Source organism: Alligator sinensis, unplaced genomic scaffold, assembly GCF_000455745.1.
Source record: "Alligator sinensis unplaced genomic scaffold, ASM45574v1 scaffold1164_1, whole genome shotgun sequence".
Classification (NCBI taxonomy): Eukaryota; Metazoa; Chordata; order Crocodylia; family Alligatoridae; genus Alligator; species Alligator sinensis.
The window spans coordinates 1,342,021-1,369,030 of NW_005842225.1; the positions used below are offsets into that span (position 1 = coordinate 1,342,021).

The following is a 27,010-nucleotide window of genomic DNA, read 5'->3' on the forward strand; positions in this document are numbered from 1 at the left end:
CCCCCGCCCCCCCCCCCGCCGCAGGAGGCAGGCGCTCCCGTCCCACCAGCGTTTCTTCCGCTGCTGCTTCCTGGAGCCCCCGGCCCCTCTGGGAAGAAGCCACTGACAGCTTCCGCCGCCTCCTGCACGGGGCCAGGATGCCTCCTCAACCGGCTCGGATCGCCGCGGCAGTCTCCTTGCCCCGACCTTGCGGCGAGGGGCCTGGGGGTCGGACAGCATCCCCGTAACTGGAGGTGGAGCCGGCCCCGCGGCCTCCGGGGCCCACCGCTTCTCCCGCCTCGCCCTCCTCCGTGCCTTGCCAGCCCTTGTGGCACCCCTGCGGCAGCCTCCTCCTGGGCGGGCCCCTGGCCAAGTGGGTCCGTGTCTATGCAAAGCCGGGGCTGCCCTGAGGGCTCGTTGGCTCCTGTCGAGTTTACAGCTGTTTAAAAACAAAACCCGGTGGATTTCGCTGTGCGGCGTCCAGGCTTGTTCACAGGGTGGGGGTGGGAGCGGCTCCGGGGGTGGCGCTGGGCTGAGGCCCCCATGGCCCGCCTCGCCCTCAGCCCGGGGGTGCAGGGCCTGCGGGTGACTCACCCCTGCGACCCCTGACATCACTGGGGCCAGGCTGGGGGGTCTGTGGGCCGCGTGAAGCCCCTTCCCTGGGCTTTCAAGGGTCTTCGCACCTCCCTCGTCCTGCGGGACCACCTGCTACGGCACGCCAACGGCATGGCCAGTACGGTGGCCGGGGGAGGGGGCGGTCACACCGGCTGGTACGGTGGCCGAGAAGCCACGCTAGTAGGACTGCTTGGTACGGTGGCCGGGTGGGGGGGCGGATAAGGGTTGACTGGCGAGCGCAGGCGGGACGGTGGCTGAAAGGGGACGCAGCGGGGGAACAGGGCCATACGGTGGCCGAGAGGGGGACACACAACGAGGGAAACAGGCCCGTACGGTGGCCGAGAAGACGCTGATTGGAGAAGCCGGGTGGTACGGTGGCCGAGAGGAGGTGCAGGGAGGGGCCAGGCCCGTACGGTGGCCGGCGGGCGCCGGGCGTTTCCCGGCGGCGCTCGCGCGGTGTGTAAACAATGAAGATGGCCGCCGCCAGGTCCTTGTGAGCGCGGGCCAGGCCGGGTGGGCCTAGGAGCCCGGGAGGGTTAGCCGGGCGAGCTCGGGGCCGGCTCCAGGGAGCCCCTGCCGGGGCGTGCTGCGGCCGCGATGGACTTCTCCAGGTTCCTGGCTGACGACTTCGAGGTGAAGAGCTGGGTGAACGGGGCCTTCCGGGCCGGGCAGCAGGACGCGCCGGGCAAGGTGGACGCGCACGCGGCCACGCTCGTCATGAAGCTGCAGCTCTTCATCCAGGAGGTCAACAACGCGGTGGAAGGTGACCGAGCTCCGCTTCGCTCCGTTCAGCCTTGGCTGTACCCGTGAGACCCGCCAAAGAGCTGGGGAAAGCCTGTCCTCTGCCCAGGGTGTCATCGGACCAGCTGCTTTGGGGAGGTGCGACATCTTTTATTAGACCAACTAAACAGTTGGGAAAACTGTTCTTGGCAAGCCTTGGGGCACAAACACCCTCCTTCTCCCAGGCAGAGGCAGAGTTTGGGCCCAAAAGCGTGCCAAGAACAATTTTTCCAGCTATCTAGTTGGGCTAATAAAAGATATCAACGAACGTAGAACTGTAACATAAATGCAAGCAAAAATACAAATATGACAGTAAAATAGGGCCAGCCATTATAAAAGCATTGTTCCTGCTCCGAAAAGTAACATCATCAAATACGGATATGCATAGGCGGTAAGGCCGGAAGGGATCTTGGAAAATCGTCATGTCCGGCCCCCTGCACCAAGCAGGAAAGGTGCTAAATCAAATCAAATTAAATCGGATCATATGTGGTGATAAATCAAATCATAAACCTATAAAAATGTTGGTCTGCAATTGATCACAGTGTAAAACAAACGTAGTGATAAGAGTTATCAGTCATATCAACAGTCAAGGGTGTTTAGCTCTGATCGCTTCAGCCTTATAAGGAAAAGTTGCGAGACAGTTTACTAAATATGGATGTTTGCTGGAGAAATAAAAGGTATCGCATCTTCGCAAAGAGCCTTGTCTGCCTACGTCCTTAGACCAACACGGCTACAACCAACAGCCTTAAATTAGACTTGTAAGAAGATGTTGTGATCCCGGATCTAGGTGATGGTGCTAGGAGGAGCCAAGCACGTGTGTGCGTGTAGGGGTGGGGATATCTGCTTGGTAAGCTGCTTTCAGTGTGTCCTGACCTGCAGCATCTTTGGCTGTTTCAGATCAGACTTGTCTCAGAAAGGATTGTCCCTGATGCTTGGCATCCCCTGCCGTTATAGATCTGGGAGGCTTTATTGGGTATAGCTTGAATACAAGAGTGAAGACTTGTTGATGGTCAGGCCCTCAGGAATTTGTGCACGTTTGTGAGGGTTTCTCTCGTCTCACTTTACTGCTTTTTGTCCCCGCAGAAACGAGTCACCAGGCGCTTCAGAACATGCCGAGAGTCCTGCGGGACATGGAAGCCTTGAAACAGGAAGCAACTTTCCTGAAGGAGCAAATGATCCTCGTGAAAGAGGATATTAAGAAATTTGAAGAGGACACGGCTCAGTCAATGCAGGTAACTCATCTCCTTGGTTAGTATCATCAGTGATTCCCTGGCTGGGTATGATTGCCCCAGTCTCTTGTATTGAGCAAACTTGTAGACTCAAGACTGGGAAGCTCTCTGGGAAGACTGTCTGTGCTGCAATTCCAGGAGGGCTGTGCTAGCTCTGTGCAGCAGCGTGAGCTCGGGGCTTGTGAGCACAAGAGGGAAACAATGTGGTGTTAGAAGTCAGCCTGCTCATAGGATTATTTGCTTTCTGGATTGCTGAAGCCATCCTGTTGCACTGCAGCACATCCTGAGGCTGTGGGATCCTGTGTGTGATGAGCCTTTATGTCTTTTTCAAGCAGGACAGACAGTGAAAGCCCTTACAGTTTGGTAGCTTCTCTGCACTACAGCAGTTCCATTCCTTTCAGCTGCTTCAGGTTTTCAGTTCTTTTTGAGGAGTGTCAAAAATTGTTGTGGAGTTGGTCTTTGTCTCCTCGTGGGTGAATGGTGATGGTTATTCAATACACAGGCAATTGGATTTCCTAGAGCTGGATGGGGCATGGGGACACCAGTGAAAGGCTTTTCTCAGGCAGAGGATGACCACTCCATGGTGGAATCGTGAGGTGGAAACATGGGGGACTAGGGTGACGTCTTATCCATTCTTATGCGCACTGTGTACCAAAGAAGTGCACGGTGAATGCAGGACCCTTGGTCATCTCTAAGACAAGTGTAAGCCACCAAAAAACAGAACAAACTGTGACAGGAGCTGTTGTGAACTTGTAGTTCTCCCAAGTGACCAAGCGGTGAAGCACAGAAACCTTGACACTCTAATTCAGTTGCTCTTGTTATTGATAGTGTGCTGTGGAGTTTCTCTCATACGGAACGGATACTGAAGATATTTAATTCAGAATTCCAACCTAGCTTATGTTTTTTCAACATGGACATTGCTTTTAATCTCTTGGAGAAGGAAATTCTCCTGCTTTGTGCAAATCCCCTGAATTGTGCCTTGTGAATCCACCTTAGCCAGCTTCCTCATGAAACTACTGTTTTGCTATTTCATCTGCTGTTTAAACCTATGTACAATAGAGTAGACCTGCTTCTGTTCCCAGATCAAACAGCTTGCATGTTTGCCTCCCTTTCCACTGGGCAACAGCTTCATCTCTGTTTCAGGTCCTGGTGGAGATTGATCGAGTGAAATCCAGAATGCAGCTGGCTTCCGAGTCGCTCCAGGAAGCAGACAAGTGGAGCACGCTGAGTGCAGATATCGAAGAGACCTTTAAAACTCAGGTAGGTCCTGGCATGAACCTGACCATTTCCAGACCTTTGTCCATTGTTGCTTCCAGAACACTGTTGTGAAGCCTGGGACTTGTTTGCTACTGTGCTGACGAACCCTGTAACTTGCTTTTGTGGCAGGATGTGTCTGTGATCTCTGCCAAGCTAACCAGCATGCAGAGCAGCTTGGCGATGCTTGTGGACACGCCGGACTACTCGGAGAAATGTGTGCACCTTGAGGCACTGAAGAACCGTCTGGAGGCCCTGGCCAGCCCTCAGATTGTCGCCACATTCAATGCTCAGTCTGCGGGTCAGTGCAGCTCAGCTTCTTTTGTTTTTAATGTAGATCGTTTATATACAGGCAGAGGGGAAGCTGTCTCCTAAGGAGAATTAGGATGCTCTAAACAGCAGTGGGGGGTGGAGCCGCCTTTGCGATGAGCTGACAGATTGGGCTAGCCTTGTCCTTCCTGATCACCCTCTCTACTGCTGAATTTGTCCTTTGTTCTTTTCTGCCCTACTCCTTGTTTTGATCCTTTTCTCTTCTCTGCACATGCTTTTCTTCCCTGTCTCTAATGTATTTGGCTTTGGGTGGGGGGGGAAGGAGGGGTGTTGTCTGCCAGAAACCTGGCTGTTGCTTGGAGCAGGGATGAGCAGCATAGGGCAAGTGGCCTGAAGCTTGGGGTGTGTTAGATGTTCACATGCCTGCTATGTCTGAGGGCACTAGGAGCAAAGGGAGAGATTGGCTGCTGCGTGGCCTGCAGTCACAGGCAGACACTAATGAGTGTGGTGGTTGGGGTTATGCAATTTTCCATTATGCCCCTGAACAACGCCCAGGTTAGCAAGGTGCAGCTGGTGTGTATCTAAGGCCTCTGCAGTTGCCTAACTGAAGTACTGCCAAATGTATCCAGTGCAGATCCATGTTGTAGCCAAGGGGCAAATTCATTTGGAAACGGCTTGACTCTTTATTGCCTCGTAAAGTTGCATTCTAAAGGGAGGGCATTTTTGGTCTCTACTGACTGCCTGCCCCTGCCTTCATGCCATCAGCATCTTGTCTGGGAAATGTTATCTATTGCTCCTGTTCCAGTAGGACCTAAAAGCCCCAGTAGGTATCAGGTGCTGTTGTGCTGGGTGCTTCAAAACTCAGGCCAAGAGGTGGTCCATGCCCCAAGGAACTTGCTGTCTAAGTGAAAGCGTTGGTATTGAAAGCTTCGTATGCTCAGGTTCTTAATGGAGACACTTGACCTTTTCCCATCCACTACCACCACCATCTCCTCTCCTCTTTGCCCTTCTCACTCCTCTTCTGTCTTTCCCTGCCACTCCTTACTTTGATCTCTTTCCTCAGGCTGTGCTCCTCGCTGTTCCTCTTTGGTCTCTGTATCCTGTTGCTCCCATAGGGTGCCTGGCCTTTTGTAGGCAGAGGCAGGGGTACAGTAAGGTTTCAGAAAGTCTTCTCCCTTTTACGGTGAAAGCCCCCCCAAAAGAGCAGGTTAGAAACAGCCAGCTTGATGCTAATACTCCTTAGCAGGATCTCCGGGTGGCTGTGATAGGAAACTGCCAGCAGATGGCACCTCTGCACTGGACATGTGTCTTTTGCTTGGGCCAGTTATTCAGGGTGTTTCACTGGCTTTGAGGTAAATACAGCTGCTTGCATATTTCCCTGCTCAAGTCCGCTCTGGAGCAGCTGGCAAATGTACTTTTCCTTTCCTTTGCTAGCATTTCTCAGGCTTTTCTGAGGTGGAGTTTTTGTTGGACCTTGTAATGCAACCCTAGTGCAACCCAGCAGCAAAACAGATCAAGGTTTTAAACTGGTCATTGAAAACACCTGTGAACCCAGCTGCTTGCTGTAGACACAGCCATAGTCACTGCTCCAGATATACAAAGGGATTGGCAAGATTTGAGAAAGTTCTAGCTGGGTCATGGGTCAAAGTGAAGAGGCCACTAATCTGGGTGTTATTGCAGGGGGTCAGTGAAGGCAGAACTGCAGACCTGCCAAGGCCTGGAGAACCCTACTTGTGCGTGGGGAAAAGACACCAGATCTTTAGGAGGTTCCCCACTGTTACTGGGGGCTGGAGTCGCTGCCTTACAAAGGGAAGTTGAAAACTCATGGATCAGTGCTCTTCACTGCCCACACTATGAGCATGGATTCAGAGGCCACTGTGCTCCTAGCTGGAGGGAATGGGGCACTCTGAGGGTCTCATCACTTTCTCTACATACTGTGATGCAACCCCCTCCCCACCATACCCTACCCCATTGGATCCAGGCTCTTCTGTTCTTGAGGCGGAAGATTTTTTGTCTAATTTGTGTTACACAGGTTGGAAGGTGACCTGTTAATTGAGTTTGGTGCTTTTTCTTTGTTTAGATCAGGCCAAAGTGTTTGTGAAAGTCTTCACCGAGATCGATCGGATGCCCCAGCTCCTTGCATATTACTACAAGTGTCACAAGGTATGCGTGTGTGTCTCCTTTGAACGGGGCTAATGAAATACAGCATTGTGACTTGCTGTAACCTGTAGGGGGAGCTGTCATTCTAGGCACGTCACTTGTCCAGGTAAACTGAGGATGGAGTCCCCTGTCTTATCTTCTCGAGTCCGTTCCTGGCGCTGCCGGCTTTGGTTACTCCCCCCGGGGTTGGGGGACTTTGGGAATAAGTTTCCAGAAGAGTCCTTGTGTGCCTTCCCCAAGTAGCAAGCATTCTGCATGAGAAGGACGCTTGTACTTGTCCAGAAGTTTTCTGTGCCCAAGAAGGTGTTTGCTTTTTTTCCTCCATTCCTAGCTTGGGGTTTCTGGTAGAAACTTTACTGGAACTTGCTGGCTGCCAAATTCTGCAAGCTTTTGTCAGGCAAGTCTGGAGAGTGGAATTCCGGACAGTTGGGTGATCTTAACCTGATCCTCCAAAGCCTCTCATCACTGTAGCTTGTGGGGATTAGGTTCAGGGCAGGGACCTGCCAAATACTTCAGCTGCGGTGTTGGTTTCAGTCTCATTTATGAGCAAAATACCAATGTTAATTAAACCTGTGGATGAGCCAAGAAGCCGTTAGCTTCATTTTGGAAGCCTGAGACCCTTTCAAGGTGCAGTGCTATAGCAAGGGCACTCACTGTTTTTGAGGACAAGCAGCTTGCATTAAAATTGTGTCTACTCGAGGTATGTAGGCCCAGTTCTGTAATATGTGACTTCTGCTACCCTTGCAGGTGCAGCTGGTGGCAGTCTGGCAGGATCTTTGTCAGAGCGATTTAAGCCTGGATCGGCAGCTGACTGAGCTGTATGACACTCTGCTTGGAACATGGCACTCGCAACTCCAGTGGGCCATGCAGGTACAGGTGTTACCAGCAAATGTCAGTGCAGTGCATAGGAGGGCACAGGACAGGGATGAGCATGGGCTCTGCCGATGATAATAAAGCTCGGGCTGTCCCAGTCTGTTCCTCTCTGATAAAGTGCATCTGCCCTCACAGACAGGACTGGAGCACTGACTAAACCAGGGGCAGCAGCACTGTGTTGTGGCTGTTAGAGCTGCTCTATCTCTTTTATCTCTATCTTAAGTGAAATCTAATTAGTCAGTACTGCATTTTGTACTGTTGCAAAACCTTTGAAATTCCTGAATTTCATTATTGCTGGGCCTGGAGGAGACCCTGGAGGATCGCTCGACTGGCTTGTGGGGTTCTGTCTGAGTAGTGGGGGGCCTTCTGCCATCAGCCTGCAGCATTGTGCAGTACAAGAAAACTGGAAATGCAGTTTACCTTGCACACCTCCTCTGAAGGCAGTTTGCTTTCCTCCATATTGACCTGGAAACTTTGTGTCAGATCTTGCTGAGCCCATAGGAGTTCTCACCCATGAAGGGTAAGGGAGATTTTTATCTCCAGATTATGTAGCTTGTAATAAGTCTTGAGACTTTCCTGCAAAGAAAGCCAGCCCTTTCTTGAAATAATGTATTTTTCCCTGCATAATAATTAGACATGAATCATAGTTCAGATGTTGACTTATTTACTGCCATGTTCTGTTGGAGCTTGCTTTTGTGATGGGGTTTGCCATCAGGGCCAAAGCTTGTATCACCCTTGGGTTTTCTCCTGAGCCTTCATTTGAACAATCCTTTGGTATAAGTAATTTCTCTTTCCCATTCTACCTCCTGTCCAGGCCTTCCCACTGTGGGATAGGCCCAGGTCTGACAGTGGGAAGGTGTACAAGATGTACAAGTGGTTAGAGATAGAAGCTTGTTAGTTGGTCCGAGGGATCATAAGATGAGCCCCTGCAGATAAAGATGAGGGCTGCATCTTGAGGACGTGGAGCTGGCCTTATTGTGGTCTAAGGGAAAAGGTTCCTACCTGGTTACATCTGTCTGAGACTAGAATATAGTTCTTCCCAGCACTAGCCTCTGCCTGCCCTTGCTGGGGGATGCTCTGTCCCATTTCCTCATGCCATATGCATTCCAAGGTGCTTCTTTAAACTATGCTTAAAGGCAGAGACCCTGTTTGGTACTGCGCTGCTGTTCCATTGCCCACTGTTTGCCTGTCTTCCACTGGTCCCATCTCTCATCAGCCTCAGATTTGCTGCTGCCTTAGACAAAGTGCTGAGTGAATGGCAACTCTGTCCCCATGCAGTGTCACCAGCCTTCTCTGTACATAGGCCTGTCTTCAAATGTATTCACCAGCACTAGTTGGGATTGCACTAGCTAGAGAGGATCCAGTGGCTTGTCTGTATGCACAGTGTAATGTTCTTGGCCTGCCTAAGCTGCCTGCAGATGAGCATGCTCCATGGTTCTGCTTTGGGGTAATTTGTCTCCCCCACTCCATGCAGGACTCCTGTGAGCTCTTGCATGGTTTTTGTTGACCAGACTGCTCTGCCAGCCTCCATGGGAAGGCAGTGGCCTGTGGCCGAGGCACCAGGGCTCTGTACAGAACCTGTGGGATGCTTTCTGTTGCCAGTAGCATTTCCTTGAGGTGATGTAGGCTCTGCTAATAGCTTTTTTTGCTCACGCAGGTTTTCAAGAACCCCCATGAAATCGTGACTGTGCTGCTGATCCAGACGCTAGGGGCCTTGGTGCCTTCCATCCCTGTCTGCCTCAGCACCGCAATGGAGCGAGCAGGTCAGGAAACAAAGCTGCTGAAGCTGCTGGAGCTGTACGACACCACCCTGCACTTTGCACGCGGCCTGGAGGTTGCAATGCTGCCTAATCTACGTAAGGATTGTTATTTTCAGTGTTCTGCTTTGCTGCGCATGGTATTTGTGTAATCCTCTGTTAAGTCCTGGGGTTTTCTCCATGGAAAGTACTACTTCAGAAATGCAAGGCCATTGTATTTATTCTACAGCATTTACTTGGTACATGGTGTTTGTACCAAAACATATATTTAACTTGCTCTAAATATATTGACACAATCATGATTATGTTTACTGAAAGAGAGCTGATATCGCCTCAGTGCCTTGAGTAAATAATACTTATCACTTTTCTTTAATGTGCGTTAGCATTTCTTTCCCCTCAGACAGAAAAATTGAGTTAGAGAAGCTGCTTGACTAGTTTGGGCCACAGCAGCCAAAGATCTGGGTAGTTTTCTGAGCTTATACCATACCCCTGTAAACAAGAAGTTGTTTGCTCTCTCAAATGCTGCAAGGGAAGTTTTGTTTAAAAAAAGTTTTCTTTGGAAGTCAGAAAAATTGCAGGTGCCTTCCTGTTGATCTTGTGGCTTAGAAAAGCCAAATTTTAGCCAAAATAAACCACTGGGCCAAGCTTTATTATTTCTGAAATATATATCAGCCTATTGCCTAAAAGGCTGAAGGTGCCTTGCAGGACAGGTAGATAGCACTTTCCCTGCCTTGAGGCATTTGCGGTCTCTTTTAAAAAATGACTTGGTGGGCGATGGTTGCCAACTGAGAGGCAAGGGAGGAGAGAGAATGAGGGCATCAGTATCCAGACCACGCAGTAGTAATTTAGGCTCATGCACAGTTTTAATCTGGGTTAATTGTAGCATAATCTTAATTTGGCAGGGTCCCTTCAAAGGCAGCTTTTGGGACCATCATATTTTACAGCTGATGGGTCGTCTCTAATTCTGTGTTTCCTGCCTTTGGTTGCTTTCTGACTCTGTCCTCAGCTATGTAATCTTAGCTTTTTAACTAATTGCATTTAATTGTGATGGCTTTGGCATTCCAGGAAGTGTGGCTGTTTCATCCGTGTACTCTGCCTATCCTTCTGATTCCCTGGGTACTGTTAACATTCACTACCCTCCCACTGGTTGGACTTAACTGGGATAGGTAGCAAAGAACTTGGAGAGATGAGGCCAAAGTCTGTAAGACCACGGAATAGGAAACTAGCACTGAACAGTTAGCTGAGTAAAAGCAGCATAATTTATTTGCATATCAGCCTGCCAGAAGGTCGTGTGCTTCTAAAACAACATAGTGGAGCGGAAATTGTCCAAGAACAGGAGAGCTGAGTGATAGATTGGCAAGGAGATGTAGGCTTCCGGTTCACTCAGTCTTGGCTGGTAGTGACTGTGCAGGGGCCTACGTGGAATGAGTTGGTGTCATTCATTTGAGGTAGGGATCAAGACCTGTTGGGCTGGGTCAGACACAAGTTTGGGCACTTTGTCACTGGATGGTGGAGGCTGGGATGGATGACAGCTGGCAAAAAGTCCAGTGGCTCAGTTTGGTCTCAGGCTTCCCAGAATATGACTTAAAATTCCCTCAAAGTGCTTCTGGAATAGGACATCTGGGCCTTACAGACTGTATCGCAATAAAGTCCCCATTTGCTAAAAAAGCGCTCAGTTCAGCTTTACAGCTGTAGGCATTGTTCCAAGGTGTATCCCGAGGCACTTGGGACAGTGGGTGTCTGCACACAGCTCTGTGAAGGAGTACTGCGTGCCATTTCAAAACAGCTGCTTTAGCAGCATGCTCATTTTTTATAATCTAGGCTTCTGATTCCTTGCAGAAGAACATAACTTGGTAAAAGTGATGGAACTGGTGGAAGTGGTATATGGTCCATATAAGCCCTATCAGCTGCAGTATGGAGACCTGGAAGAAGAAAACCTCCTCATCCAGATCAGTGCAGTGCCCCTGGTAATGTAATGTTCTCCCCTTCCTCTGCATATTATAAGGTCGCAGGTCACTGCAGGCTGGTGGTTGTCACACTGATTGGGCCCCTCATGTTGGAGACTGTTTGCAGTTTCCTTTGATGCATTTGTTTGAGTCCATAGCTGCCTTGCTAATCTCCTTAGGGTGATCAGAAGGGAGCATGTAACCATCGGTGGAATGCTCTGCTTCCATCAATGATTATTAGAGCAGCTAAGGAGTGTATTCCTGTGAGCTATGCCAAGACCTGGTGTGATGTGGGTATTTCAGGGGAACTCCTAAAAGGAGGGGTCGGGATGAACCTTCTGTGTCTTTTGTTGTTCAGGAGCACTGGGAAGTAATTGACTGTGTCCAGGAGCTGAACTACTCGGTGAACAAAGTCTTCAGCTTGGCTTCTGCAGCCATCGACAACTGCATGAAACTCACGGATGGACTGGGCGTGTGTGGACTCCTCAAGGCCCTCAGAGCTCTTTTTGCCAAGTAAAGCAGTTCTGTTTTGCTAGCACTCTGTTCCCAAGAGTGAGGGAGTGTTCAGTGGGTGGCTGAACATGGGGAGGGGAGGGGGTTTCTTGTATTGTCAGCACTCAGGCGTGTTTTATATAGATTGAGAAAGCACTTAGCATAATCCCTGCCTGCGTGATCTCCCGTTCTGCCACTTATCTCAGCCAGCAAAGGTGTCTCAACGTGTTGTTTCCAGTGAAAAATGAGAGATACACGTGGCGATACAAAATGCTCCTAACGCAGTAGTTCCCAAATTCTGACAGATTGCCTACCACCAATTTAAAATAATACAAACTTAAGTACCTCCAGCAAGTTTTTGTCATCTAAAGTAATTATAATTAATCTGTTAATGTATACCACTGACAGGTGGTCTGCATACCACTGGTAGTACGTGCACCACAGATTGGGGACTGCTGTACAGCTGCAGTCCGGCTGAATTTGTGTATGCAGCAGCCTGTAGGAGGAGCTGGCTTGGGGGTAAATTAAGACAGTTCCCAAACAAAATGCTCCCTGTCCCTTGCTTCCCCTCTAGAGAGGCAGGAGAGAGAACAGATGTTTCTCAGTGCATGACTGCAGTGGAACAGGAGCAGCCTCAGAGGCTTTGGCTCATCTTTCTAGAGCTGTCGTTATGGCTTGTGACAGCAGAAATTCCCTGCTGGCAGTGCTGCAGGTTGGTTCCCCGTTGTGGATGCAGAGCAGGTTACTGTGACTGGTGCTCTGGGCTCCTCTCAGCCCCTGCGCAAGTTTGTCTGTCACTACTCACCACGTATACCTGCAGGGGAGCTTTAGCAGCAGCACCCAAACCCACATTTGCCCTCCAGCCTTCATTTACCCCAGTCACTCAGCCTTTGACTGCAGGCACGAGCGAGGTATGCATGGCCCTGCACAGTTTGCAGGCCTCTGGACTCCCCTTACTGCAGCCTGGCAGAGCACAGTTTGGGAGTTGCTGGGACAGGGCAGTGAATGCCTTCACTGCACTTCCCTGGTGAAGGGCATCTTGTTCTTTGCTCCTTGTTTGAGACAAAGAGAGCAGCTTGCAGCAAATGCTACTGTCTTGCTCTACAGCCTGAGGCCTTTTTCCTTGCCTTTTTTTGCTCCGTTTCTCCCATAGGTATGCATCCGACTTCACCAACACTTTGCAGTCTGTACGGAAGAAATGCAAACTGGATGATATTGCTTCAGATTCCCTCTTCCAGGAGGACTGGACTGCGTTCCAGAACTCCATCCGGTAAGGGTGTGGGGAGAGGTGGGCTCCGGGGACAGCAAACACTGAAGCTGTCACTTAGTGTTTGGCCCCGAGTCAAATCTGAGGTTTGTATGAAAACTGAAGGGGCAAAAAAGTTACCCTAAAATGGGATTCTTCTGGACTGTGGTGTTTAGCTTCCTTTTCTCTGGGCTTGGCAGGCCCTCCTTGAAGAGGGAAAATCCCCACTCTTACCCCATTTTGGAACCAAGGCTCAGATCCACAAAGCATTTAGGCACCTAACTCCTGAACACCTTGGTGTACCTGACCCCAGTCCTTGCTGCTAATGCTGACTCTTCTTTGCCCTTTCCTTGTCAGGTCTGATTGGAGTGAAATTTAACAAATGCTTTTGTTCCTGGCAAGATATTAATGAAACCTCTCTAGCGTTCTCTCATTTGACCCAGTCTGCCCGCCAGAACGGCACAATGTGGGCAGTAGTCTTTCTAATTCACCTGCTTCTGTAGAGCTAGGCTGCTTGATGAGGCGAGGGTGTGACCTGGGTGATGAAACTGGTTGCAAAACTAGAGTCCTTTTTCCTCTTAATTTTCCAGGGAATGTAGCAGTGATGGATTTATGTGCAGCTTGCTAAACCTCAAGGCAGTTAGATGCACAACTACTTTATCTCTTGGATTGCAGCTACTTTAAGGCTCAAGGAAGGGAGGACAGTCTGTCATAGGCCTCTGATAGGATCTGCTGTAAGGTTTACTTGATATCAGACAGTTGTGGTTACGACGTGATCCACCTTATTCAGATTTTGAGAGCGGAGCACTGTGGTAGCAGCCGTAGGTGGTTGCTGCATTTGAAACACCATATAGCCCAGTCCTTGGAATCTGTAGTTAATGGACAAGCGGAAAGAGCAATGTCTTCCCTCAGGAGAGCTCTTGCTTCTCCTCAGTGATGAGTTTTTCCTTCAAGCCCCTTGTATAACAGAACCAGGTGAAGGGAGGGAGCCTCGGTGCTGTCTGCCCCAGGCGTGACCACGTGGCATATTGTGTTCTTCCCTCTCCCAGAATAATAACAACTTGTGGTGAACTCCTTCGGCAGTGCGGGGACTTTGAGCAGCAGCTGGCAAACAGGTAAGGAGGGCTGGAATGACCACTTGTGTATCCAGGCTAAAGGAAACAGCCCCTGGGGGCTCTCTCTTTAGGCAGGTGGCCGAGGGAATGTGAGAGCCTTTTGCTAATCACAACGAGCAGGTTGAGTGATTTAGTGGACAGTGTCTGTTAGCTGATGCCATGTCTGCCAAGACGCAAATGTGTAACAATGGCTAATAAAATGTAGGGCCGAAATTAAAACAAGGCACTAGCTCGAAACATTGCAGGGTTATTCAGTGAAACTGGGAGAATATTTTTCCCCTTGTGCAAGTTGGCTAGAAGCTTTGTCCCCAGTCTCCCTCCCCCAGCCACCAGAGACTGGCCACAGCTGGGCACTGGATGGAATGGATCACACCCTGAGGCAGTATGGGATCCTCTTTGGGCTGCTTGGCCTGTGTGTCTTGCCCACATGTTAAGATAAAGGGGCGTGGTTTGGGGGTGAGAAGGAATTTCCCCCCCAGGTCAGACCGGTAGGGCCCCGCCATCCTCTGCAGCACAGAGCACGGTCCACCTGACAGCTCACCTAATCAACTCCCTGCCATTTCTGGCACCTGTGCCACAAGTGGCACCTTCATTTTCCCCTCTTGCTTTCTGACCCTTGCGCACAGGTCGGGGCTGAAATGCCTTTGACTTAATGGAGTCCTTGAGGGATGTTGGGAGATCTGGGTGGAATCTGATGGCCTGTGATAAACAGCAGGTAAGACAGGTGAGATCTGCTGGTCTCATCTAGTCTTAATGCTGAGGGCCTGTTAGAGAGAGAGGGGGCCATGGGTAGGAGAAGTGGGCCAGCGCAGATGCTTCGCTGCATAGGTCTGAGGCATTTGCATTTGTTCCATGGAAGCAGGTCAGTCAGGTTTCCATCAGTTGTTGCTCTTGGGAGCCTCTGGTGTTCCTCTGAGCAGTGGATTGGTGCACCTGTGAGCTTGTCTGCTACAGGTACCTTCCATGGCAGCTAGAACCATCTTGGTGACCCTGGAGAGCTCTGAGAGCTGTGCAAACAATCACAGCTCCCAAAGCTTGCAGCAGTGCCCACGTGCAGCAGTGCTGAGGCTGCTGTGTGCTCCAGAGAGGACAGTCTGCCAAAGGGCATCCTGTTGGTAGGGCACAAGTAATAGCTCTTGGTAGGAGGTGGGGATCAGGCAGGAGGACCCCCTCCCCCCAAAGCTGGGTGTGCAGTAGGGTGTTGCTGGTCCCAGTTTGGGTGTTCTCAGGTGCTTTGCAAGCCTGGTGTTTAAGTGTCCCCCCCAGTCTCTGGAGCTGTGTGGTGTTACCATTCCAACACATGGCAGTGGGTGGCCCTTCTCTCCCGAATCCTTTCCTTTGACTGTGAAGGGTCCTGCTGGCACCCGTGGCCTAAGGCTGGTCTCAGGGTCACTGCAGAGCCATGTGTTACATGCCGTTTGCCAGCCTAGGGAGGAGTGGATGAAACCAAGCATCAGGCCATCTTTGCACAAACATGCAGACCACACTGGTTGTGGAGCTGTTGGGCTACCCCCTCCCTTCCCCACTTCACTCAGTGTTGCACTCTTCTTCACAGGCCAAAGCTGGCTGCGTTGGTGGTGTTGGGGATGCAGCAGCAGAGCCTCCTAAGACAGGGCTGAGGGAGGTTCCTGGCAAGGCTGCAGCTGAGGCCAAGGCCCGTGGGGAAGGCTCAGGCAGTCGCTCAGGGCAGTGAACTGCTGACTCCAGTGGAGCTTGTCTGTAACTTTGGTTTCAGGATTTTATCCACAGCCGGGAAGTACCTCTCTGACTCCTACAGCCCCTGCAGTTTGTCCGGCTTGCAGGATGCCAGCTTGGCTGACAAGAAGAGCACAGGCAAGAACCCCTGGCAAGAATACAGTTACCTTCAGAAAGAGAACCCGGCTGAGCATGCCAGCCTCCTGGAAACACTCTACACCTTGAAGGTGGGAAAGCAGCCCTGCCCCAAAGCACTGTGGCCTTGTGGGTGGCGGGTTGGCAGACGGGCCTGGTGCTGGTGCTTCCTGCGGATCAGGATCTCCCCGAAGACATCCGTGCCTAATTCATGTGGCACTACTAAGAAGGAAATCTCCCTCTCTGAAAACTGCAGCCTCATGGCATCTCCCCAAGGCATGGCGCTCTGGTCGCACACTGTGAGCTGCTTGCTTTGGTGCAGAGGAGCCATCCAAGGCATGAGGTCTTGGAAGGTTTGTGTCCGAGTCCCCTTGGGTTCCCAGCTGGTACATTGTCTGTCCAAGGCTTTCTCCCCTGCTGACGTCTCCATCCTGAAATGTAATTCTGCGGGAGCGTTCATGCATGTATCTGTGAACAGGGTAAAGCGACTCCTGGAAGTTATCTTCCTGCCGATCTAATTTATGTACATTTACCATCATCAGTCACTTGGAAGAGGAAAGCTAAGGTTATTTATTCTGGCTTCCTTATTTTCTCAAGGTACTCTGAACTTTTTGGTATTTAATATACGCATAATTCATGCAGCTCTGTGCTCAGTATTATACACTTGCCCTACATAGGAATAGCAATTTTTTTTCCATATTTAACCTCTGTGCAGAGCTCTTCCGTGCTCCTGAACAGCAGGTCAGCTGCTTTGTGCCCTCTAAGCTGGGTCAGCTAAAGGTCATGCTGGTCCTTCTCTCTTGTTAGGATGGGGGAGGAGAAGGAGGTGCCAGGGCTCTGTCAGAATCTCTCTGGGACTGCGCATTGCAGTGGCAGCTCTGCCCACTGATCGCATGTACCTCTGTGTATGGCCAGCTCTGCTGGCTGGCACAGAGGGAATGTGGGACCTCTTCTTCCTGCTTCCTCCCAGAGGTGTGACCTCAAGCAGGAAGCATTGGGAGTGCTGTCCGGTGGAAACATGCCCAACTGCTGTGGGGATGGCTCCATTTTGAGTCTGTGCTGAGCCAAGTAAAAGCCTTCCTTTCAGATGGTTTGGCTTATGCTTCTTAGGGCCAGTGCAATGACGTCTGTATGTGTGTGTCTCCTTTTTTATGCTAGGAGAAAGGCACAAGTAACCACAGCCTGCTGTCTGCATCTCGAACTGCCCTAACTCGCCTCAATCAGCTGGCACACCAGTTGGCGTTCGATTCTGTTTTCCTTCGCATAAAACAGCAGCTCTTGCTCATTTCCAAGATGGAGGTGCGTTCCTGGGATGGTTCCTCTGATCCAGAAGGAACCGCGGTAAAATCTGGCAAAATCATCTCCCTGCACTATCAGGGAGACTGGGATGGTGATCCCGTGTCCCTTTCCTCTCGGGGCTGCCTTCAGGCCCAGGTGATCTCACCTCTGGGAGTTTCCCAGATGTGAAGATTCTGCCTTGGGCTGCATGCATGCTTCATGTCTGGTTGGGTTTTGGTCTTCAGATTCTGATGTGCGTGGACATCGGTTATGTCATCTGCATGTGCATGTGGTTTGCACGAGGAGCAGTGTAGACTGCTTGAGAGGTGGCTCTTATTACAGATTTCTCAGACCTGATTTCTCTTGGGGACCATGGACAATCCCACTCTGTCACCAGGTGAGTCTGCTCCTTCCCTCTAGTCATGTGGAAAGGGTCTTTGACTGGTTCTCTGCTTTGCTTCTTAGGGCTGGAGCTCGGGTGGCATTGGCGAGACGCTAACAGATGACCTACCAAACTTCAGCCTGACTCCCCTGGAATACATCAGCAATGTAAGGGCATGTGGTGATCTGTTCTGGAAATGTCAGGGTGCTGGGGACTTTCTGGTTTGTTTCTGCACAGGGATCCAGTTGTTTTCTGTATGAGGGTAGGAGAAACCATATTATAGGCGTGGCGTGTCGTGGTGTGTGTCTGTTGTCGTCGTCGTCGTCGTCCTGTCCCTCCCCCCACCCCCCCGGAAGGATTTGCAGTTTGGGGGGAATCCTTGGCATGGGGCCTGTTGTTACCAGTGCAGTCTTCAGTCTTTTCTTTGAAAAGCCCTGGAAAATGAACAACTGCTGGGCAGCATTGCTTGAAGTGCCAACTGTTGCACTGGGTAGGAAATGTGGCTGCTTCTGAATGCCATGCTGCTTACTGACAAGGAGGCTTTTGGTGTCTCTTCAGAGACTGAAGAGCCTACCCCCCCAGTGCAGGTGTCACACAAAGGAAGCCCTGTTGTACCAGTGACTTGCCAAAGAGCTTGATCCCTTCTGCCCTTCCAGGCCCTGGGAGCCTCTCTGGTCTTTCTGCACCTGCAGAGGTAGAGGAGTCTTTTTCGAGTACCAGAACGCTGGGAATGGGATGAGGAACATGGGCCAGTTGTGTTGGCGGGTCCTGCTGCCACAGCTCTTTGATTCTGTTCACTGGTGCAGGCTTGGAGGTTGCTCCCTTGCCTCCCCCCTAGATTCATAGATTGTAAGGCTGGAAGGGACCTTGGAAGATCATCAGGTCCAGCCCCCTGCACCAAGATAACGAGGTCAGGTGACCCCAGCAAGGTGACTGTCTAGTCTCCTTTTGAAGATTTTCTGGGTAGATGATTGCACCACCTCTGGAGGGAGCTTATTCCACAGTATGGACACCCTGACTGTGAAGAAGGTTTTCCTGCTATTGAGCCTGAATTGGTCTTCCAGGAGTTTGTGGCCATTACTTCAGTGTTTTCCCCTTGGGTGCCCTGGTGAACAGTTGCTCACATTTGCTCCCTGTAACCTTTGAACAGGGAGAGGGCAGCAACTCCAATGTCTGCCTTGGTGAGCCAGGCTCTGTTGGAGATTGAGGAGAGTGGAGCTCACTCAGTGGGTGCTGATGGCTTGCTTGATCTGCCGTGTAAATGTCTGCCTGGCACTGATGTGTGCAGCACATGCTGCTCTCTAACAGGGAACTGGCCTTTGAGAAAGTGCCCCTGCAGTGAAGGCAGCGCCTGCGGTGTTGCTGCTCCCTGCTGCACAGAGCTAACAGTCAGGTACTGCTGAGCTTTGTGGTATTCGCTGTATAGCTCGAAACCAAGCCACCGTGGGGAGGTCTTTGTCAAAGTGCAGAGGTTCACGGGTGATGCAGCTGGTAAAATGGAGAGGGAAGCTCCTGCTGCTAATTTTGTCACCAAGCTGCCAGTGCTGCTTTCCTGAGGGAACACCTGACAGCACACATGAGCCCTGGATGTGTTTGGCCATACGTAATGGCAGTTTAAAAACCTCAGCACCTCAGGCCTTTGGGTCAGCTCACAGAGGGACTCTGTGTCCGTGTGGGCCAGAAGTAGCACCTAGGAGCCGCCTGCCTGCAGGGTGTTGGCTTTCCAGAGCCTCCTTTCCAAAGCTGCTCGTTAACCTGTGGCTGGGTGCAGAGCGTGAGTGCTGTACATGCTGGGACCAGGATGGAGTTTAGGCAGCCTTTGAAGCAATCATAGAATCATAGAAGTCGGGTTGGAAGGGACCTTGTAGATCTTCAAGTCCGACCCCCTGCCTGGGCAGGAGGAAAACTGGGCTCAAGTGACCCCAGCCAGGTAGGCATCGAGCCACTTCTTAAAGACCCCCAGAGTAGGAGCCAGCACCACTTCCCTTGGAAGTTGGTTCCAGATCCTAGCCGCCCTGACTGTGAAGTAGTTCTTATGGATGTCTAATCTAAACATGCCTAAGTTTATGGATGTCTAAAGTTAGGGCGGCTAGGAGCTGGAACCAACTTCCAAGGGAGGTGGTGCTGGCCCCTACCCTGGGGGTCTTTAAGAAGAGGCTGGAAGCCTGCCTGGCTGGACTCATTTGAGTCCCGTTTTTGTTTTTAGGGTTTTTTGTTGTTCTCCCGCCCTGGCGGGGGGTCGGGCTAGAAGATCTATTAGGTCCCTTCCGACCCTAAAACTATGAAACTATGAAACCTACTCTCCAACAACTTGTGGCCGTTATTCCTTGTTATCCTGGGGGAAGCTAGGGGAAACAAGGTCTCCCCCAAACCCTTCTGGTCCCCCCTAGTGAGTTTATAGACAGTCACCAGGTCCCCTCTCAGCTTCTCTTGTGAAGGCTGAACAGGTTCAGGTCCCATAGCCTTTCATTGTAGGGTCTTCCCTGCTGTCCCCAGATCATGCGGGTGGCCTCCTCTGGACCCTCTCAATGTTGTCCACGTCCCTCTTGAAGTGGGGTGCCCAGAACTTTGCAACGCTGCTGCTTGGCCTAAAATATGCAGGTGCCATTGAGACTGAGACCCATGCAACCGCACTTGCCGTGCGGAAGAGCTGTCCATGGGGTTTAGTGTGCTGCCCAGGGAGGGCAAGTGTCCGGGTGGGTTCATGCAGCTTGTGTCTGCTTTGGGCAGCCTCTGTGGCATGACAGCATTCTCTAACCTCCCCGCTACAACTGAGCTGCTGTTTCCTCTTCTGTGGTGAGTTCGGAGCAGGCTTTTTGGTTTCAGTCCAGAAAACAAGGCACCCAGTCCCCCCAGGTTCGAGGCAGTAATTACAGCCCTAGGCCTGCCTACCTGTTTTTCTTGCCACAGTTGCCTCTGTGACTGGGTCCTTGACTTTCTGCAAAAGACTTCCTCTTGCACGGACAACATGGGCCAGTGGCTGGGAGGGGGACCTGGTTTCTGGAGGGAGTCGAGGTTGGCAGCTGTTGGGCTTGGTGGTCAGGCCCAGCCCTGGCCCCAATCCATGCCAGGCTGCCCTGCATGTGGGTCCTAACAGCACTGTGTCAGACTAACAGCCCTTTCTCTTTGCATTGCAGATTGGGCAGTATATCATGTCCCTGCCACTGCATCTCGAGCCGTTTGTTACACAGGAAGATTCTGCTCTGGAATTAGCATTACATGCTGGAAAGCTGCCATATCCCCCAGAGCAAGGTAGGACGCAGCTGAGCCAAGTGCCTGTGCAGAAGCCCCATGTGGCTTTGACATTGCAAAGATGGAATGACTTGTGGTTAGGAGGCCTCTTAAGACTTATGTGCTAAGTGGTGCAGTACCCTGCTGCCTGCCCGTATGGGGCCTTCCCAGCACCCTTATTTAACATGTAAAACTGCAGTGGCTTTATTAAACACAGGCTCTAGCTCCTGCTGTTGCTGTGCCTCGTGCTTTCTGCCAGCTCTCCTCCTTTTCCCCAGCTCCCTTTCCTGTCCTGGCTTCACTGTAGGTACATGATGCACTGAAGCAGGTGGGCATCACCCAAAGGGTCCTGATGGGGACTAGTGTTTCTAAGGAAATCATTTTGTGCAGTGCAGTAATTGTGACAGTTTAGAGCTTTGAAGGCCAGAAAGAACCGTCAGGTTGTCTAAGGCCGCCTATGTATCGCCAGCCACCACATTTGATTGAGGTAATCTTAGATGAAGCCTGAAGAGTCAATCTAGACAAAGGCACTTCAGCCCTAAACTGTGCTAGAGGCAGAGAACAGGAGAGACTGCAGTACCAGCCATGCTCGAGGCCCCTGCCCCAACTGGGAGCCATGTATATTAGATGTTCCCAGCAGACGAAGCTTGCCCCTAGGTCCCTACATCCTGACCTGGGGAACATCCCTCCCTGACCTCAGATCTTATCATCATCCTGACCCTGAGCACGTGAGCAAGGCGCAGTAGCCAGTCCTCTGGGAAAGAGATTCTCTGTCGCTTCACGGCACAGCTCTCCCCTTTCCAGCGTCACACTGGCTTTGGCCACAAAACCCAAAGTTAATCGGGGAAGAAAATCCCATCGGGGACCCTGCAGGCAGCCAGCTGCAGATCTATGGCACCAGATGGGATTATAGGCGTTATCTTAGTGCTGTGAGCAGCCCAGGCCTGGGATGCAGTGCAGGTGTGCTGTTCTTCCTGCTGCCTGTGAAAGAAAGGAGCAGACTGAGCCCACAGCCAGGAGGGTCTGTTTTACAGACAGATCACAGAGCAACTCTGAAAGCTGGCAACAGCTTCGGAAAACATCTAATCTCATCTTAAAGATACCTGGCAAGTGAGCCTTCCCCACCTCCCGTTCCTTCCTCCAGCAGGCTGTAGCCATGCGTGATTGCCCTCCCTGCTTTGCCATCACATCCTCTTCCAAAGCTGAATGTATCGTGCTGCCATTTCCAGCCACTGGATGTTGTTCTGTCACTGCCAGCAAGGCTGGCGGCACATGGGCAGCGTGGTGGTGGATTGCAGAGCGCTTTACTGGATAGGCTGCACCAGACACCGATGGCAACATGCTCTTGTTCCAAACAGTGCTTGAACCCAGGGTGGGGGAATGACTGTTATCAAGGGCCCTTCTTTACCTCTCCAGGGGCTGAGAAGATCACCGACTCTTTGGCCTCTTATGATCCCCAGAAAGAAAGCGCTGTAGTTTCCACCCCATGTTCCATTGCTTTGTGGTTAAATTTGGGATTTCAGACAGGCTCTCTCTCTAGCCTCTTGTCTCCTGCTCTCTCATGGGCTTCCTGAGAACCAGGGCCTTGCAGCTGAGCTTGGGAAAGTGAGAGGGCCTGTCTCCTGCCCTTTAAAAAGTTACCCGGATTCCTGCAGAACTGTGAGGATTCATGTTTTTTTTTTCTCTCCAGGCATCCACTTTCTGCGCCAGCCCCATGAAAAGCTTTTGGTGACCTGCAGGCTGGAAGCAGGGGAGCCCCTGTGTTTTCATCTAAATGATACTGCTCTGTTTTGGCAGGGCTTGGTTCAGCCCCCAAGTCCATGTGCCCCAGTTGTGCCCTCATCCAAGGGCAGAGTTTGTGGAACCCTCCGCCACTCAGATTAAATAGGAAAAAATGTTTGCTTTGTTTCGGCTGGGGCTCATTTGGGATTAGAAGTGTCATATAGCCTCGGGAGCTCTCTCACTTACGATGCGGGTCTGCAAACACTGTCAGTCACTCTGATCTCCCTGGAAAGGCAGCTGCTGTGGGGCCTGGCTGACAGTTTGCAGCCCTTTCCCCGGAGCATATTGAGCTCACTTCTTGAAACCCAGGGAGTTCCCTTTCAATGCCTTCCCTTAATCCCTGGAATGAAGTGTCTTGTCTCATCCTTCACTTGCCAGTGATTGTCCTCATCTGTTGTGTGCAGCTAATCCTGCCTTTGTGAGAAGGCATGAGTACAGTGTCCTTCCCAATGGCGTGGCTGCATGGCTCATTTTGCAGTGGCTGATCTCCTCTTAGTGTTTTCTTTCACGGACAGTGGAGACAATGTGTGACTTGGTGACGTCTTCCTCATGTTGCTTTCTGAGAGCACAGTGGCTTTAGCTCTCAGCATTGAGGATCATGTCTTATTAAAGTTTTCATGTTTGAAGGGTCTTTGAGTTTTGTAAACACCTTCCTTGCAGCAGTGAACAGTGTGTGCCTGGAACATGCTCCAGTATCTGAAGGTTTTGTAGACAAAGTTATTAACTGTTTCTTCTAACATAATAAATCCACATGAGGTCAGCGACCCAGTGTGGTGAGGATCCCAGTCACTAATGAGCACTCTCTGCAGGGGACGAGCTGCCCGAGCTGGATAACATGGCTGACTACTGGCTGGGTTCCATCGCCAGGGCCACGATGCAGACCTACTGTGAAGTGATCCTGCAGATCCCGGAGCTCACTGTCCACTCCACGAAGCAGCTTGCCACAGATATCGGTAAGGCCAGAGCAGAGACAGTCCAGAAAGCTTGCTTTCCACTTGCAAAAGGAGGCTTGGAGAGTAAGGCTTGTAGGACACCCCCCACCTCCTTGGAGGTGCTGGTTGCTCTCAGGCTCCATTGCAGTCTCTGCTTGCAGAGGGAATGTAGCGGGGCTTCACGTTGTGCCAGGCTTGCTCCATACCCAGTGTATCGAGGCTTTTGGTGACATTGTGTTCTGGGCAAAGAGAGCTGACTCATGCCCCCTTGACCTACCAAGCATCCTGCTCTGAGCACCACAAGCCACCTTCTCGGCACAGTGTGACTTTGTTTAATTACACTGAGCACCAGTTAGAACCCAGACCGCTCTTTGGGGAGCTGGGCCCTTTTGACCAGCGCGGAGATGATGGTGAGAAGAGAAGGCTTTAGGCCATGGGAGCAACTTTAATCCTGGCTTGTTACTGTTCACAGTGTGCACTTTTCCTTGAGGCACGCACAGCCTGGTGTGGGGAAGGGCTTTAGAATGCCTTCCTCCCAGATGGCACTGTGGGGCACTCCTGCTGGACCAGCACCAGAGACCTGGGACCCAGCGCCTTAGTCCCATTTACTTCCCTTCTGTGTAGTGCAAAGGGTACCCGAGGATTCTTTCCAGGGCCGGAAACACTCAGAGCAAGTAGCATAAAACAACACCAGCTATTGTCTCCCCTTGCCATGAACAGGTGGCAGCAGGCTGGAGAGTGGAGCTGGGGTCATCTGGGCTCTTAAGCCAGCAGGAACTCTTCCCTAATATGCATCAGCTCAAGTCAAAGCAGCCCTAGGGTTGCTCTCAGTTAGTAGGTGATTTAAAGGAACACAGAGGCCCAGAGCTGGTTGAGAGCTACTTTGGTCTCTAGTCTCAGCTGGGAATGAGTTTGGCATAGCTGAGAGTCCAGCCATGAGCTTGTCTGGAACATGGAGGCACTGGCTCGGCAAGGCTGAGCCGCAGCTGCTCCCAACTTCCACGTTTAATCCCTAGTGGTCACTGAAGGGTCAGGCTGTGGAAGCTGGGATGCTGATCCTTCTTCCCAACAGTCCCTCTCCCTACAAAAGGCCCTCTGCAGTTCTAAGCAGGTCTTTTGCCATATGTTTCGGGGCCCTCTGCTCCTTTCCATGGTGCTGAGCATCTGGGACAACTGCCATGCAGATGCAGGTTTGAGTGGAGCCTGTGTGGTTCCCGAAATGCAGCTAAATGTGGCCAGGGAATAAGACCCCCATCCGCCAGGCAGCACAGCAGGAGCCCAGCTCCTTTACAGGTGTCTGCTGGGATGCAGCTGATGGGGAGGCTTCTTTGGGCTGTGACGCTGTTTTGGGAGCTGGTTGCATGGGACATATCGCATCTTTCAAATGTACATATATCTTTTCTTTTGTAGATTATCTAATAAATGTGATGGATGCCCTCGGCCTTCAGCCGTCCCGGACACTCCAGAACATTGTCACGCTCTTGAAGACCAAACCGGAAGACTACCGGCAAACAGCCAAAAGCATGCCCCGCAGGTTAGCCAGCAACGTCGCCACCATGAGGGGCCTGGAGTACTGATGCAGAGGCTGTAACAAGCTGCAGATGCAGATGGTGTCCAGACCTTGTCTGAACTGAATCTTTTCTCCACAAAAGTTTCTGAAGCTTGTGGGACCTGATTGGGGGAAAGGGCGTTTATTTGTGAATTGTTTTAATAAAGGTCTTCCTTTGGCAGGGTGAAGCGAGCTTTGCATATCACTAGAGATGAAATGGAAAGGAAAGGTGTCTTCATGACCATGTTTCCCAGTGACCCTCTGGGTGACCTTGAGGTAGATGTGGTGTGTGACTAGAGGCACTTGACACGGACTAGAAGGAACATGCTGCATGTCAATGAGGGGAGTGACTTTCAGAGCGGTCTAGTCAATGCCAAATCTGAAATTACAGGGTATGTGCGGTACGAATCAGCCGAGTAAGGACTCAACTAGCTGGAGGCAATGGCCATTGCTCCAGTCTTTCATCATCCACGATCTCAAGGAGGTTGTGTCTTGCCAACTAGCAGGAAAGGCAAGACCAAACTAAGCCCTGGCAAGAAAACCAGTTGAGTAGGTTGTTCTCACGAGATTCATGTTTTCTTCCTTCTGAAGCTGTGGCTTCTAAGGAAGCAGATGCCATAAAGTTGTAGTCGTCTTGTGAAATGCAATGAGCCTTGGTGTGTTAGTCTGTGTAGAAAGGTTTTCCTAGGAACACTTCCTATGACTTGGCTTCAGGAGGTCTTTGCGGAGAGTGTAAACTCTCCTCGCTGCATGCTGGTCCTGTGGGACCATGGTGGGCACAGCCCCTGCTGGGGTAGACTGTGCAGGGCTCCCTCTGCTTCTCAAAGTCTGTAGATGAAGCAAAACTCAAGGGCTAGGGGTTGGGGCTGCTTGTGGGATTTTGCATTAGAAGAATCACATGAGAGGTCTCTCTGAACCCTAGCCCTACCCTCGAGCATATCTACTACTCCCCCAGCTTGGTGTCGTCTGCAGACTTGCTGAGGGCGTGCTCTATGCCATTTTCCAGGTCTTTGATGAAGACCTTGAACAAAACTGGCCCCGGGACCGACCCCTGGGGCAGTCCACTTGATACAAGCTGCCAACTGGACATCGAGTCAACGAGCCAACTAGATGTCTGAGCCTAACGATTCAGCCGGTTTCCTGTCCACCTTACAGTCCATTCATACAACCCATGCTTCCTTAGCTTGCTTGCGACAATGTTGTGGAAGACCAAGTTAAAAGGCTTGCTGGAATTAAAATATAAAAGGCTCACCAGTCTCCCTGCATCCATAGAGCCAGTCACCTCATCGTAGAAGCCAGGACTGGTTGGTCAGACATGACTTGCCCTTGGTGAATATATGTTGACTGTTTCTAATCACCTTCTTCTCCAGGTGCTTAGAAGTGTATTCCTCGACCTGAACCATGCCTTTTTCCAGACACTGAGGTGGGGCTTTAGTTCCCTGGATCCTCCTCCTTCCCTTTCTTAAAGATGGGCACTAGATTTACACTTTTCTAATTGTCCATGGCCCCTCCTGATTGCCATGAGTTTTCAAAGATAATGGCTGGCAGCTCTGCAGTCACGTTGGCCGACTCCCTTGGCACCCTTGTGTGCACCCCATCCGACCCCACGGACTTGTACACATCCAGCTTTTCTAAATAGTCCCTAACCTGTTCTTTCACCTCTTTTGGTTGCTCTCCTCCACCCCAAACTCTGCTGCCCGGTGTAGTAGTCTAGGAGCTGACCTTGCCTGTGAAGACCTAGGTGAAAAAGGCATTGAGCACTTCAGCCTTTTCTGCATCCTCTGTCCCTAGGTTTCCTCCCCCATTCAGTAAGGGACCCATCCTTCCCCTGACTTTCCTCTTGTTGCTGACATACTTGTAGAAACCCTTCTTGTTACCCTTCACGTCCCTTGCTAGCTGCAACTCCAACTGTGCTTCGGTCTTCCTGACCATCCCTGCATACCTGAGCAATGCTCGTATACTCCTCCCTAGTTGTTTGTGCAAGTTCAAGTCTCCAGTTGTTTGCAGTTGTTTGTCCATTTGTTCCAGTCTCCCTGGACTGTACGGTCCTTGGGCAGTGCGGTGTTTAGCATCTCCTTAGCATGCCTAGACCCAGGACATAGCTGAGGGCCTGGCCCTGCTCATGTGGAGCTGGAATGGGCTTTGGTCCTGTTCCTCATGCTCCCTCTCCCCTCTTACCTCCAAGGCTTCCAGCTGCTGACAGCGGTTCTCTAGCCCTGCCTCCGTCCTCGTTTGCCTTCCAGCATCTTGCCAACTGTGGTCAGGAGTGGTGCTGTTTGCCCAGGGCAGGCCTTGCCCTGCTTTCAAGCC

At 51.3% G+C, this 27,010-nt stretch overlaps 1 protein-coding gene across 2 annotated transcripts; it reads left to right on the plus strand.

Annotated features, from left to right (window-relative positions):
• Window positions 1–34: 34 nt before the first annotated feature.
• On the plus strand, window positions 35–24,888 carry COG7 (component of oligomeric golgi complex 7). Of its 2 annotated transcripts, none has more exons than XM_006027134.3 (17): window positions 35–1,357; window positions 2,458–2,606; window positions 3,747–3,863; window positions 3,990–4,158; window positions 6,208–6,290; window positions 7,035–7,157; window positions 8,818–9,016; window positions 10,757–10,884; window positions 11,222–11,376; window positions 12,509–12,625; window positions 13,651–13,716; window positions 15,452–15,638; window positions 16,705–16,845; window positions 17,290–17,373; window positions 20,344–20,458; window positions 23,029–23,172; window positions 24,562–24,888. In XM_006027134.3, exons 1-17 carry the CDS (start codon window positions 1,192–1,194, stop codon window positions 24,726–24,728), a joined length of 2,310 nt encoding a protein of 769 aa, XP_006027196.1. In that variant the 5' UTR covers window positions 35–1,191; the 3' UTR covers window positions 24,729–24,888. The 2 variants fall into 2 exon arrangements, with proteins under 2 accessions (XP_006027196.1, XP_025064002.1); XM_025208217.1 differs by having other exon boundaries at window positions 1,347–1,473.
• Window positions 24,889–27,010: the final 2,122 nt, after the last annotated feature.